Source organism: Helianthus annuus, chromosome 14 (assembly GCF_002127325.2).
Source record: "Helianthus annuus cultivar XRQ/B chromosome 14, HanXRQr2.0-SUNRISE, whole genome shotgun sequence".
Taxonomy (NCBI): domain Eukaryota; kingdom Viridiplantae; phylum Streptophyta; class Magnoliopsida; order Asterales; family Asteraceae; genus Helianthus; species Helianthus annuus.
The window spans coordinates 31,783,546-31,799,159 of record NC_035446.2 but is presented as its reverse complement, the minus strand read 5'-3'; the positions used below and the strand labels follow the sequence as shown (position 1 = coordinate 31,799,159).

The following is a 15,614-nucleotide window of genomic DNA, read 5'->3' as shown; positions in this document are numbered from 1 at the left end:
CAAAGCAAGGATGCTAACCCCACTCAGGCCCCAGCACAACAAAGGAAAACTGAAAACAACAAAGGCACCCAGCAACAGGGTGGCTACCGGGGAAGCTACCCTAAGTGCAACAAGTGTAACAAGCACCACAATGGGGCATGTAACAAGGGCCAGTGTCAGCGATGCCACAAGATGGGGCACGACGCCAAGGATTGTAGAAGCCAGTTCCCAATAAGACAGAATCCGCAACAACCCCAACAGCAACAGCAGCAGGGAAACAACCGGGCATGTTTTAAGTGTGGAGCTGAGGGGCACTTTAAGAAGGATTGCCCTGAACTGAATCAGAACCGCAACAACAATCAGGGAGCTGGGAACAACAATCAGAACAACAATGCTGGGAATGGTGCTAGAGGAAGAGCTTTCGTGATTGGAGCTGGTGAAGCAAGGAATGACCCCAATGTCGTGGCGGGTAAGTTCCTACTCGATGATCGTTATGTTTCTGTGTTATTTGATTCCGGTGCCGATGCTAGTTATGTATCCCTACGTATTAGTAAGAAGCTTAAGCGTCCGCTTTCGTTACTAAGTTCTCCTCATATCGTCGAGTTAGCTAATGGTAGAAGCATCGAGGCCTCACACGTTGTCAAAGGCTGCAAACTAGAGTTGTCTGGTCAGACATTTAGTATCGATCTTTTCCCTGTTACTCTTGGAAGCTTCGACGTCGTTATTGGTATGGATTGGTTATCCAAGCATCGCGCTGAGATCCTCTGTCAAGAGAAAGCCGTTCGTATTCCTCGCCGTTCTGGCAAACCCCTCATTGTACAAGGTGGCAAAAGTGGAGAAATCTCCGGCGTTATTTCCTTCTTGAAGGCCCAGAAGTGTTTACGAAAAGGGCACACCGCCATCCTAGCACTTGTCACCAACACGCAGGAAAGGGAAAAGAGGATTGAAGATTTTCCAATTGTGCGCGACTACCCCGAGGTATTTCCTGAGGAATTACCTGGACTCCCTCCCCACCGTCAGGTCGAATTCCAAATCGAGCTAGCTTCCGGAGCAGCGCCTATAGCTCGTGCACCTTATCGACTAGCCCCCGCAGAATTGAAGGAACTCTCGACGCAACTACAAGAACTTTTGGATAAAGGATTTATCCGTCCTAGTTCATCACCCTGGGGAGCACCGGTACTCTTTGTTAAGAAGAAGGATGGCACGTTCCGAATGTGTATTGACTACCGTGAGTTGAACAAAGTTACCATCAAGAATCGTTACCCTCTCCCTCGAATCGACGACCTATTCGATCAATTGCAAGGATCAAGCTACTATTCTAAGATTGACTTGCGATCCGGCTACCATCAGTTAAGGGTCCGTAATGAAGACATCTCCAAAACTGCATTCAGAACTCGTTATGGTCATTATGAATTCCTCGTTATGCCCTTCGGAATGACCAACGCCCCTGCAGTGTTCATGGACCTCATGAACCGGGTATGCAAACCCTACCTTGACAAGTTCGTGATCGTGTTTATAGACGACATCCTGATCTACTCGAAAAGTCAGGAAGAGCATGAACAACACCTACGCCTTATCCTCGAACTCCTTCGCAATGAGCAACTGTACGCCAAGTTCTCGAAATGCGACTTCTGGCTTCGGGAAGTCCATTTCCTTGGGCACGTAGTTAACAAGGATGGGATTCACGTCGACCCTGCAAAGATAGACTCTATAAAGAATTGGCCTACCCCTAAGACTCCGACTGAAGTTCGCCAATTCTTGGGATTGGCAGGTTACTACCGCAGATTTATTCAGGGATTCTCCAAGATTGCACAACCCCTCACTACACTCACTCAGAAAGGCGTCACCTACAAGTGGAATGAAGCACAGGAATCTGCTTTTCAGAGGCTTAAGGATAACCTCTGCAGTGCTCCTATTCTCTCGTTACCTGAAGGAACGGACGACTTTGTGGTTTACTGCGATGCGTCTATTCATGGGCTCGGTTGCGTGTTGATGCAACGCGAGAAAGTTATTGCTTACGCCTCACGACAACTTAAGACACACGAAAGGAACTACACAACACACGACTTGGAACTGGGAGCAGTGATATTTGCGCTTAAAATATGGAGACATTACCTGTACGGTACCAAGTGCACCATTTACACCGATCACAGGAGTCTCGAGCATATCTTCAAGCAGAAGGAATTAAACATGCGACAACGCCGATGGGTTGAACTTTTGAATGATTATGAGTGCGCCATCAAGTATCATCCGGGCAAGGCCAATGTCGTGGCAGACGCCCTCAGCCGAAAGGACACTATACCACGGCGCGTGCGAGCGTTACAACTTACCATCCAGTCTAGTCTCCCTACCCAGATTCGAAATGCTCAGATTGAAGCTCTGAAACCGGAAAACATCAGGGCTGAGTCCCTGCGAGGATCGAGACAACAACTAGAACAGAAAGAAGACGGCGCCTACTATGTGGCAGGACGCATTTGGGTCCCACTTTACGGAGATCTACGAGAGCTTGTGATGGACGAAGCCCATAAGTCCCGTTATTCAGTACATCCTGGTGCAGATAAGATGTACCACGACTTAAGGACCACTTACTGGTGGCCTGGCATGAAAGCCCACATAGCAGCCTACGTTGGCAAATGTTTGACCTGCGCAAGAGTCAAGATCGAGTATCAGAAACCAGCAGGCCTACTACAGCAACCCGAAATCCCGAAATGGAAATGGGAACAAATTTCCATGGATTTTGTTACAGGGCTACCTAGATCTCAACGCGGGAATGATACTATCTGGGTGATAGTAGATCGTTTGACTAAGTCTGCACACTTTCTGGCCATTAAGGAAACAGACAAGTTTTCTACCCTGGCAGAAATCTACTTAAAGGAGGTAGTCTCTAGGCACGGGGTGCCAACTTCTATTATTTCCGACCGAGACGCTCGTTTTACTTCCGAGTTGTGGCAAGCTATGCACAAATGCTTTGGCTCACGTTTGGACATGAGCACCGCTTATCACCCGCAAACGGATGGGCAGTCTGAACGCACCATCCAAACCCTGGAAGACATGCTTAGAGCATGTGTGATCGATTTTGGCAAGAACTGGGAGAAACATCTACCGTTGGTGGAATTCTCCTACAACAACAGCTACCACACTAGCATTCAGGCAGCACCTTTTGAGGCATTGTACGGTCGTAAATGCCGATCACCTCTCTGCTGGGCGGAAGTTGGTGATAGTCAACTTACAGGCCCAGAACTGGTAGTAGATACAACGGAAAAGATTTCGCAGATCAGGCAACGCATGGCGGCAGCTCGTGACCGTCAGAAAAGCTACGCTGACAAGCGTAGGAAGCCATTAGAATTCCAGGTCGGGGACCGGGTTCTACTAAAAGTCTCACCCTGGAAGGGTGTGGTCCGTTTCGGTAAACGGGGCAAGCTGAATCCACGGTATGTTGGACCATTCGAAATTACCGAGAAAATCGGTAAGGTTGCTTATAGATTAAACCTGCCTGCAGAGCTGAGTGCAGTGCACAACGTTTTTCACGTATCTAACCTGAAGAAGTGTTTGTCGGATGAAACACTTGTAATTCCTTTTAAGGAACTGACTATTGATGAACAGCTACACTTTACTGAGGAACCGATTGAGATCACGGATCGAGAGATCAAAACCCTCAAACGTAGCCAGATACCCCTTGTGCGAGTTCGTTGGAACTCACGACGCGGCCCAGAGTTTACCTGGGAGCGGGAGGACCAGATGAAGTCCAAGTATCCCCAGTTATTCCCAAACGAAAACCCCAGCACTGAAGCTACAACCGAATTTCGGGACGAAATTCCAAACTAACGGGGGATGATGTGACACCCCGTTAAAACACGCTAGCTTGGCAGTGGCTGCTTCAACTTTCGGGACGAAAGTTCTTAAAACTTGGGGATAATGTGACACTCGAGGTTTTTCCGAACGATCACCTTGTAATATTTTGTGTGTATATATATATTATTAAATGGAAACGTGATTTTTACTTGATATGTGTTGTGTATGTGCATTATATATAAATATATATAAGAGCCGAGACCACGACCCGAGACCATGACTCGCAACCGGGCGGTTGCGAGTGGGCCACTCAGTCTCGAGTGGGCCGTTGAGCCGAAACCGGTTTGGGCCGAAACCCCAAGCCCAACCCGAAACATCCCCTTGTATATATATCCCACCTTTCCCCCACTTCTTCCATTTTACACACACAAACACTCCTCAAACTCTCTCTCTACTAGAAACCCTCAACAACACACCCCAATCCCTTCCTATTTCGGTTCAAGCAAAGATCCCGGACAAGAAACTCGGTCAAGACTATCACTCGGACATTCCATCTTCTCGGTTCTCTTTTCTTTGTTTTCGGCTCCTCCTTTCATAACCGGTTAGTGCTATCTTTTGTGTTATCTTTTGGGTATAAAGATTTATGTGGATTAAATGAACTAGAAATGTTTGGTTAGTAGTTTTTGGTATGACTTTTAGGTTGATTGTAAAAGTTTGACACTATGTGGTTACATGTTTAGAAATGGTAGTGTAGGAATGTTCATGCCAACCAAAACTATGTTCAAAATTATAAAATGAATGCTTCATTGTTCTTGCAAAATGATGTTGTTAAATATGAGATTTCGGATATATAATGCATGATTTCTTATTTTGCATCATGATCTTGTTGTAAATATGTAATTTTTGGTTCATAAATGTGTGATTTGTTATGGTGAAAACCCTAGAAAAATATGAAGATAGGATGAACTTGTTTGAATATGACTTGAAGATGTAAAAATGGCAAAGTTTGATCTATCCTTACTAGAATTCAGATTTGGAAATAGTGTTAGTGAAACCTTATTGGTAGTTTCCTAATATGGGTCTGATTTCATATGTACAAATTGGACTGTCATATCTGCATCATCACGTGTACATGAAAGTGACAGATTACGACTCGCAACGACGGCATTACGACTCGCAACCACAGCATTCCGACTCGAAACCACACCGTTGCGACTCGCAACCAAAGCATGACAAGTCGAAACCACGTGATTGCGACTCGAGACTACGTCGGTTGCGACTCGCAACCACAGCATGATGACTCGAGACCACGGTTACGACTCGCAACCAAAGCATGACAAGCCGAAACCACCTGGTTGCGACTCGAGACCAGCTGGTTGCGAGTGGGCTGTTCATTTTGGTTACTGGGCCCATATGTGTTTAACTTGGACTATCTGTTGGCTGGATTATGTGTTGCTGTTGACTGCTTAATTACTTAGGCCGGCCCAGTAACCCACTGTTTACTTATATGCTAGTTACGTGCCTATATGTGTTTTACGTGATTGCTTGTACACCGAACCTGACCTATACCGGTAACCATGTTAGGACGTGGTGACCAACGTGATTGACAAGTAACCTTAACCTACCGAGCAACCCAAGGTGAGTTCACAACTTAAAAGCATGCGTCCCGGTGGTTTGGGACACGAGACTAAAACAATCCTATCCCCTGGTAAAAGGGGATACCATTTACATACCTTCCCTAGTCATTGGGAACAAAACTTACTTTTCCTTCCCGGGTATTGGGAAACCTTTTGGTTAATTACTGTTTATACGGATTGCAACTAACGGCACTAAACGAAACTCTATCACTCAAGTCCCTACTACAGATACCGATTAGTCGCCGGGTTAGGCGAGCGGGTTATTAGTTGATAGCGCTATTTAGGTGTTTACCAGCCTCACACCGTGCCCTGGTTTGGGACGGGCGTGAACTAATGTACTCAGAAATCCGTCAATGATGATAGAACATTGACATCGGGGCATCCTGCGGATACGCAACGGTTACCTAGTGTTCGGTATTGGAAAAACAGTTTAGTCGCTAACTTTTGGGGTAGCTCCCCAGGGCATGTATAAACGGATAAATTAACCGGTGAAACAAAGTTTTTGGTAATTAAAACTGGACAACTAGTGAACTCACTCAGCATTATTGTTGACCCCTTACTGCATGCTTTGCAGGTAACCAGTGACGAAGGAGCTTGCAGCTTGGGAACGTGTAGTGTCTGTTCACCCTTGTGTTGGGTGTTACCTTATTTTGAATCATGAACTTTGTTTTAAACTACCGTACTTATGCTTCCGCTACTTGTTGCTATTTTGGAACTTAAAACTTTAAACTCTGAACTTAATATTTACTAAGCTTATGAATAGTAAGTATTACTTTTGTTATCAACTTATGTATTCAGTATAATTGGTGGCTGGATCCTGGTCAGTCACGCCCCCGAAGCGGGTGTTACCCGCAGGTGGATTTTGGGGGTGTGACAGAAGCACATGTGGACTCCATGTTAGTAGCAGGCCAAATCAACGGCCAGTACGAAGCCAAGGGCGACATAATGGCACTCTATCTCAACCAAGCAAAAATGTTGTTACAAACTTTCTATTCCTACAAGGTGCATCACATAAACCGCAGCGAAAACAAGCCGGCAGATGCATTAAGCAAGCTTGCGTCGACAAGCTTCCAGCACTTAGCAAAGGATGTGCGCATAGAAGTTTTGAGCAACCCATCTGTCCCACTCAGAGAAGTCAGCGTCATCCAAACAGGAACCACGTCCTGGATGACACCCATAATCATGTACTTACAGTCCGGGATACTTCCAGAAAATAAAGCTGAGGCGTGGAAAATCCAATACAAATCAGAACATTATCAGATGGCAGACGGGATACTGTATCGAAAGTCATATCTCGGCCCACTGCTAAGATGTGTTGATGCCGACGACGCAAATTATCTGATCCGGGAAATACATGAAGGCATTTGTGGTATCCATGTCGGGCCGCGAGTGGTAGTGGCAAAAGTAATGAATGCCGGATACTACTGGCCCGGGATGCACCTCGACGCCGTGAAAGAGTTGAGAAAATGCAGTGGCTGCCAAAGGCACGCACCAAAAACCATGCGACCCAAAAACGAGCCGGTACCAGTAACAACCGCATGGCCTTTTCAGCAATGGGGCATAGACATGGTGGGCCCCTTTCCAGAAGCTCCGGGGGCAGTTAAGTTCATCATAGTTGCGGTCGATTACTTCACCAAGTGGGTAGAAGCAAAGGCACTCGCATCAACCACGTCGGCAGTCGTTAAACGCTTCATATGGGAACAAATCATATGCCGGTTCGGCCTACCACTCAGAATCATCACCGACAATGGAACAAACTTTGCAGCAGATGATCTCGAACGATGGTTCAAGGAACTAAACATTGAACATACCTTCTCGTCGGTTGCACATCCGCAAGGGAATGGTCAAGTTGAAGCGGTCAACAAGAGCATCGTCGATGGCATCAAAGCAAGGCTCGGTGAAAAAAGGCGTGGGTGGGTCGATGAACTACCCAGCATATTGTGGGCCCATAGAACAATGCCAAAAACAAGCAATGGAGAAACACCTTTCAGCTTGGTCTATGGGTCCGAGGCTGTGATCCCAGCAGAGATTGGGCTTCCATCTCCAAGAATGCTCTCCATGAGCCTGATAAACAACGAAGAAGAAAGGAGGATCGACCTGGACCTCCTAGAAGAACGAAGGGAGATGGCAGCAATCAATGAAGCCAAATACAAATCAAAGCTTGAAAAGTATTACAACTCCCGAGTCCGGATCTGCACCTTCAACCCAGGGGACTATGTCTTAAGAGACAATGAAGCGTCCAACGCAGAAAAACCGGGGAAACTGGCTCCTAAGTGGGAAGGCCCATACATCATTGATGAGGTGCTCGGGAAGGGAGCGTACAAGCTACGAACCATGAACAACAAAGAGGTTCCACGAACCTGGAATGCCCAACAGTTACGAAAATGCTACATATAATACAAACATGTAATCGTACAGGGAAAATCGCCAACACATTTACCTAATACAAGAAGTGTTCGGCTATCTTTATTTTATGCATATTTCTTGTCACAACTGCATTTATTACTTCGGGCGTACACGAAAACATCACTGGCTCGACCATAGGAAACGTTGTAGACCTCCAAGGCTAGTCACAACCAAGTGAACAGCCGGGTCGGAAACACAACCAAAGCCTACAAAACGCCAAAACATAACTTCGTGCCCACATAAACGCGAAAATATCGATGGCAAGGCAACTAAACATTGTAACGCTCCCAAGGCTGAAAACAGCTGAGCTCACACGATAACCTGCAACTCGATCACTTCGCATGTCACATGAAAAGCGCACATACCCAAACGACAGAATATAAACGTTGTAATAACACAACACCACCTGTCAGCGCCATCATTCATTCGTGACACCTAATCAAAGTAATTAAACATGCACATATTATGACGACACCAAAATATCGCATAACCATCAAAAGTAACAACATATTTGTCAAATACATAACACGACAGGTAAGAAATTTCAAATTGTCTTAAAAACAACCACTACAAGCCCATTCAGGGCTATACACGGCACACAGGCCGGAAACTTCCAATCAAGAATGGCTAGAACCAGCACCTCCTGCACCACCATCGCCATCATCTCCCAAAGCTTTCTTTAACAAAGCCACTCCATTAGCTTTATGAGCCAACTTGCCGGCAGCCCGAACAACGGCAAAATCAAGCATCGAAAACTCTTTCCGCTTCTCCGCATAAGCACCATCACAATCCTCCTTGTACAACTCAAAGTTGTAATCCTTCTCATTATTGGAAGCTGCAAATATACCTTCAGCATAACCAAACTTGCGCCCACTGTTATAACCTGCCCTACCCAATTCAAACATGTAGCGGGCAAGTTCAGATGAATGCATGATGCGATCAGCAAGCTACACAAAAAACAAAAGCGAGTAAGGTTGCAGAAACTAACACACAAAAGCAAAAATAAAAAGGAAGAAGACAACGGGGCAAGCAAAGAACATTACCAATGGAACGCCACGGGATAGCAACCACCTACTATCAGCTGAGGCTTCCTCAGCAAGCAGCTCAGACGCACGACACTCAGCCGTCTTCTCATCAAGAAGGCGCTGAGCAGCCTCACATTCCGAAGCCTTCTCCTGCACAAGAAGCTCCAGCTTGTCGATCCGTGCAACATACTCCTTTTCTTTCTTCTCCGCAGCAAGCCGCGCCTGATGCGCCTCATCCGCAAGGGTCGTCTTCTCACCAGACAGCCGCACAATAGCTTCACGCTGCGACTGCATTTCGGAGTTCGTACGAGCACATGCAGATTCCCAATCTTTCTGTTTTTGCTCGTTCAACTGCTTCTGCTCTTCGAGCTTCCGCTCCGCCTCAGCAACCCGCCATTGCAAACCTTTTTTCTCTGCATTAAATTTCTCTCTCTCTTCAGAAAACGACTTCTTAGCCTCTTCAAACTCAAGAGTTTCTTCCCCCATAGATCGCCATTCGCGAAGAATCTCTTGCGAAGTGGCAAAGAAGTTAACTCCAGCTCTAACATGATCATCTATAAGGGCAAAGCGGTTGCGGTTTTTCTGAAACATTCTCTCTGCAGGCGGAAGAGACAAAGAGAAAAACTCATGACAATTCTTCAAATCTTCCATACGAGAACCCTGAGTAAGGCTCCAGCGGGGAACGTGAGGCATATCATCACAAGCTGGATTGCCCCATGAATCATCAGGAACACGTTCAAAGTGCGAGTCCCGCACGGTGCCAGAAGTAGCCCCACCACCACCAGGAGGACGTTTTGTGTAAATGGTTTGTTGCGGAGTAGTCTCACTAGACTCCATCTCCACTTCAACACCTTTACCCTTATCGCCTCCAGCAACATCACCTCCGGCACCGTCGCCTCCAGCAGCATCACCTCCCTCAAATGTACCTTCAACAAACCCTTCACCACCCCCCACAGTTGCATCAACACCGTCTCGAGGAGGGGTCAAGCCAACAGTCCTCGATGGAGGAGAAGTAGGTGGAGTAATCCGAGAAATATCCACCGGCCGAGGTTTCTTACTCGTCTTGAGCACTGCAATAAAGCAACAATCAACGAACAACCCAAAGAAAAGATACGATAAACATACACCGAAAATAATTTACCAGGGCGGGGAGCAGAGGCAGCCCACTAAACACACCCAAATCAACTTCAGACTCTGAGGGTGCCGGGGGGGCATCTTTCTGAAGTTTAGCTCTCTTGGCCGCAAGAAGGGCAGCAGCTTGCTCATCAAGCTGACGCTTATGATCATCAAGAGCTCTTTCCTTCATATGCTCAGATAAAGTGGCCTTATCGTCAGGATCCGACCCTTGACGCACCTCCCCAGGGCCTAGGCCAGACAACGTATCAGACACTACCACATAATCTAGATAAGGAAGAGTAGAAGATCGCTTACGAGAAGATCCAGCAGCTCCACCCTCGGTTTTCTCTTCCCTCATTCCGGACCTATCAGTCCGTGCCTTCTTCCTCGTTTCCAATTGGGCAGACGGATCAACAGACGCCTCCGCATCATCATCATCCCCAACAAATTCATGTACCGGTTCAGCAACACCACCCGGCGCGGTACCTGCACGCGCGCAATGAGATGTTAGATCTTCAACATCCCGGTCAGAACTTCCACTAGAAAGGATGATGACTTCCTCTCGACCAGAGTCGACAGAGTCATCCCAAACATCTTCACCTAGAACTTCATTCGCATATCTGTCCAAACTAGCATCAGTAGGATGCAAAAAACGGTCCCGTATTTGTTTCAACAATTACAAAAGATGCATAGAGTTTCTCCTGAAATCTATAATTTGATGTTATCAATTACCACAAATTGTTTGACATTTTTATGTTGATTATAAGGTCCTACGATTCTACACTTTTGGTCTCTACAGCAAGGTCGACTCAACATTTTTGAGGCGCAAAACACATTTTAAAACCGAGGCTAGCTATTTTCATATATAAAAGATAGGATTAGGATCAAATACAAAGGATCCTAATTGTAAGAAGTGTAAGAAAGATCTATAGAGTGACAAGTGTCCAATAACCTAAAAAAACCCACTACCAAAAAAAAAAAAAAAAAAAAACCTTAAACATCCACCACCATCAAAAACCTAAACCCCCACCCCTCACCCCCCCCCCCCACACACATCACCCACCCTAAAAAAAAAAAAATTTTTTTTTTTTGCCGAGGGGGTGGGGGTTTAGGTTTTTGGGTGGGGGTGGGTGTTTAGTTTTTTTTTAGATTTTTTTTAGGTTTGGGGGGGGGGGTGTTTAGGTTTTTTGGGGAGGTATAGTTTTTTGTTTTTTTTGCCGCGGGGGGGGGGGGGGTGGGGGGTTAGGTTTTTTGGGGGTTTTGTTTTTTTGTTTGCCGCGGGGGAGGTATAGTTTTTTTTTTTTTTTTTTTTGTTTTTTTTGCCCGGGGGGGGGGGGGTTTAGGTTTTTTGGTTGGGAGGGGGGGGTTAGGTTTTTGGGTGGTGGTGGGGTGGGGTGGGGTTAGGTTTTTGGGTGGTGGTGGGGTGGGTTTAGTTTTAGGTTATTGGACACTTTTCACTCTATAAATCTTTCTTACACTTCTTACAATTAGAAGCCTTTGTAGAATAACTTGACTCAGAAAAGATATTATGTTGATTATGTTTCAAACACGTGAAAATATGATGACACACATCTTCAAACCACCACTTCAGTGGTCCAAACATCTTAAAAGCACCGAATTTTCTCACAGGTCACAACACTAAAAAAAAATATCAAAACCCATAAAAAAGATACATTGGTCCATTGCAGGTGTGCAATTCCAAACCTCTACACCACAAATTTGCCTACAACGCATGAGATCCGTAGTAGGCTGGTTTAAAATTTCTGGATAGTTTCACGCTAGCAACTTTGGAGCTGCTCTAATCCTAATACTTTCTAACATGTTGATATATTATTTTCTCAATAATTATAATTAGTACTTAGAGATAAAACTATTATTAAACATGACATATATTTATAGGCATAAGATCAAATATAAATAGTCGTATCGTACAAAATAAACGAAAGACATGAAAAGCTAAAAAAATGCGGTGGTATTTTAGTAATTATTTATTCATAGAGTAATTATCAAAATTACCCTATAAATGATCTTGTAGGGTAATTTTGATCTTGTAGGGTAATTTTGATCTAGTAAGGTAATTTTGTAGATTATTAGACCATGTGTAGTGGGGCATTATGAGGCATTATAGGGCAAAAAAAACGCCCCCTTCTCCATTACATAGGGCATTATAGGGCAAAGAAAAATGGGTTTGGCGTTTTAATGAAAACGCCTAAATGAATTGTGGAATGAGTTTGACTAGCCAATGAGAAAATAGTTTTTTTTTTTTTTGTTTAATGATTGGTAGGGCATTATAGGGCATTATGCCCACTACACCACTTTTGTTATAATGCCCAAGTGTGACTTAGGATGCCACATGTCATATAATGCCCCATGGTGGGGGCATTATAAATTGCTACCACTACACATGGTCTTAGGGGGGTAGGGGCGCCCATCACTCATCACTTATCATTCACTCACAATTTCCAATCAAGTTCCGCCATGTTATCAAACATTATTCCATTACTAGTGATGGATTTTAGTGAAAATGTCCATCACTTACCACACCCTATCAAAATCATTAAAAAAAACAAAACAAAACTGAATTCAATCAAGTTCTTCAACGCGTGATAAACATGACCGGCGGCGGTGTTTTATTCCGATCCACGCGTGATGGGGTGGTGACCACGGGGCACCCCGTACCCCCTTTATAATTGCTCTACAAATGATCTTGTAAAGTAATTTTATCTTGTAGGGTGATTTTGATCTTGTAGGGTAATTTTGTAGAACATTATAATTAGTCTACAAATGTTCTTATAGGGTAATTTTGATCTTTTGGTGTAATTTTAATCTTGTAGGGTTATTTTGTAGAGTATCATAATTACTCTACAAATGATCTTGTAGGTTAATTTTGATCTTGTATGATAATTTTGATCTTGTAGGGTAATTACGAGTAAAATAATTACGAAAATGGCACCGCGTTATTTTTACCTTTTCATGCCTTCATACGTTTTGTACGATAAGACTATTTTTACAGTATCTTTACCCTATATTTATATATAAACAATGTACAAAAGACATCTAACATAAATTAACACATAACTTTGGCTATGCGAGTGTACGCATCGTACCTAAATTAAAAAGGGTAAAGAGTAAGCCAAAGAGGTGTCTTAGCCGGCCTATTGTTTGTCCTTTTTTGAAATCACTAGAATTTCTTTTAATTAAGATACATTAATTCCTTTAATTAACCTGTCTAATTTTGTCTTATTCTTTAATTGTTGCTACCTTTCATTCCATCATTCCAAATTACGTTTTCAAATTTGTAAGAGATATAATATTTGTTTGCTAGTGTTGTGTAATTCCACAACATAAGACAAAGTGATACCCCACGACAAAATGAATTATGAGGTATATCCCCCACCAAACCTCACCCCACCACACCTCACTAGAATTCATCATATGGAACTTCTTATTTTCCATAGAATATATGTGTAAGTGAGTCTTGTCTTATCTTTAGAAGAGTACCATTCATTGGTGCATAGAAGAATGTGATCAAGAAATGTTCCAAATAAATGTAGGGCAAACATCAACAAGAAAGTATTTGACTATTGTTTCTTTAAACTAGATGGGATCTTAACTAAGTACAACGGAAACTAAATAAACTTTATTTAATCATACTTCTTTTTAATTATAAAAATCATTTCGTTTCTATATTGTTTTATTTACTTAAAGTTTAGATTGTTGTCTAAAATTAGGAGCGTAAACAAAATGAGTTGAGTCAAGGCAATGCTAATGTGATGGGTTGAGCTAATAGCAATCACATATACTTAAGTTTTGTTAAAAGGTGTGGGTTACAGGTGTAACGCTTCACATTTCACTTTAGGTCCCAACTAACTAACTAACTTGCATGTTGATGAACTTGAGTTTGGGCTTCATTTCAGAAATATTGATGTCTCAAATCTAATTAACCTAAGTTATCAAGTACACTTACTAGTAACAAAGTGTCCAAACTACACCAAATCTCTAAACATTTGCCATGATTAGAGTGCACTAGTCTAGTTTGAGTATCACTTGGTTACATGATGATTTAGATGAATATCTAACTATGTTCTTATGTTCATGACCATCCGAATCATCCTTGTGATGATTTGTGCATTTGTGAATCCATACAATGAGATTAAATGAATGGAATTCATCCTACCTCCATGCATGATAATATATGACTTGGACTACTAACAATTATATATATATATATATATATGTAGGGTATGGTTCTAGAGTGAACACTAGGTTGAGAGTGAACTGTGTGAACTAATTTGGGACATTGAATTACATCATCTAAAGATTTTTAAACAGTGGCAAAATTGTAATTATAATGTTGTGACCTCCCTTTAAATTAATTGACAGAAGGGTATTTACGTCTTTTGTAAATTGCATTTATTAAACAATATAATCAAAATCTACAAAATCTCGCTAGTTTCCGTATATACAAGATACACAACTGTTAGTGTATACACATGTGTACAGTCTCGCTAGTATTAGTTTATACAAGATACACAGATTTTAGTTTATACACATGTGTACAATCTCGCTAACTATCAGTTTATACAAGATACACAACTATTAGTTTATACACATATGTACAGTCTCGCTAACTATCAGGTTATATAAGATACACAACTGTTAATTTATACAAATGTGTACAGTCTTTTATACATCTGTGTATTATATTAAAAAATGGTTACATATGTGTATATTAACAACATATAGTATATTATGCATGCGCACGAGTAGATTCATATAAAAATTACCAAATTAATGAAAACGAAACATATCACATGTATGCAAAAATTAATAACTTCATCACGTATTCAAAAAAAGAGTTAATGGCCAAAAATAATTACAATTTCAATCTCAGAGAAAATTTTCAATATTTGTTGAAAATTATAAAAAGTTAAAAACAATATATTATGATATCTATATATATGGATAATAAAAGAAAAAACAATATTAAAGTTAAAATTAAAACAAAATATATGGATAAAAAAATGATAGAGAAATAATAAAAAATGAGGGAGAGAAAGAGAGTGTTAAGAGAGGAGAAAATTAAGGAATTTTAATTAAACATACTTGACTATTGTCAATCTTATCCTTTTAATCTAAAAAATGATCTATTGTCAATTAGTTCACACAGTTCACTTTCAAGAAGTTGTTCACTCTTGAACCTAATCCTATATATATATATATATATATATATATATATATACACACACACATAGAGTAGGAGTTCTGCGGAAAGTGTGTTTTTCCTAGAAAGTCTAGGAAGCGATCTGGGCCCTCCGATTGGAGTTTTTAATGGCTTAGATCAAATGGATGACATTTTCGTAATATTTGAGTTATATAATTAGAGACTTTTAATATAGTGAGAGTATTTTGGTAATTGGAAGTGTTTTAAATCAATCAAGAAACTGCCATAACAATAACCAATCCCTAAAATCATGGGATTTCCCCTCTTTCTCTCTCTCTCTCTCTCTCTCTCTCTCTCTCTCTCTCCCTAACCACAACCAAAGAAGAACCAACCATATTTCCTGCAAATATTCTTCTCCGATTGGTCATATATCGGTTCCTTGGAGGTATAAGCCGATCAAACAGTAGTCGGAATCGTTGGTCGGCCGGTGATGTT

The 15,614-nt window shown here is 42.4% G+C and overlaps 1 protein-coding gene across 1 annotated transcript; it reads right to left on the bottom strand.

Moving 5' to 3' along the window:
• Positions 1 to 8,321: 8,321 nt before the first annotated feature.
• Positions 8,322 to 10,704, bottom strand: LOC118486464. The gene is made up of 4 exons (XM_035982938.1): positions 10,688 to 10,704; positions 10,016 to 10,584; positions 8,858 to 9,909; positions 8,322 to 8,761 (listed from the first exon to the last, which is right to left on the bottom strand). The coding sequence occupies exons 1-4, from the start codon at positions 10,702 to 10,704 to the stop codon at positions 8,432 to 8,434; spliced, it is 1,968 nt and encodes a 655-aa protein (XP_035838831.1). The 3' UTR covers positions 8,322 to 8,431.
• Between the last annotated feature and the right edge of the window lie 4,910 nt (positions 10,705 to 15,614).

Excerpts from the sequence above, each read along its gene's own strand:
- LOC118486464 (XM_035982938.1), bottom strand. Across the intron at positions 9,910-10,015 it reads AGAGTCTGAAGTTGATTTGG|TGCTCAAGACGAGTAAGAAA; the intron begins GTGTGTTTAGTG and ends GCTTTATTGCAG. Across the intron at positions 8,762-8,857 it reads TATCCCGTGGCGTTCCATTG|CTTGCTGATCGCATCATGCA; the intron begins GTAATGTTCTTT and ends TTTTTTGTGTAG.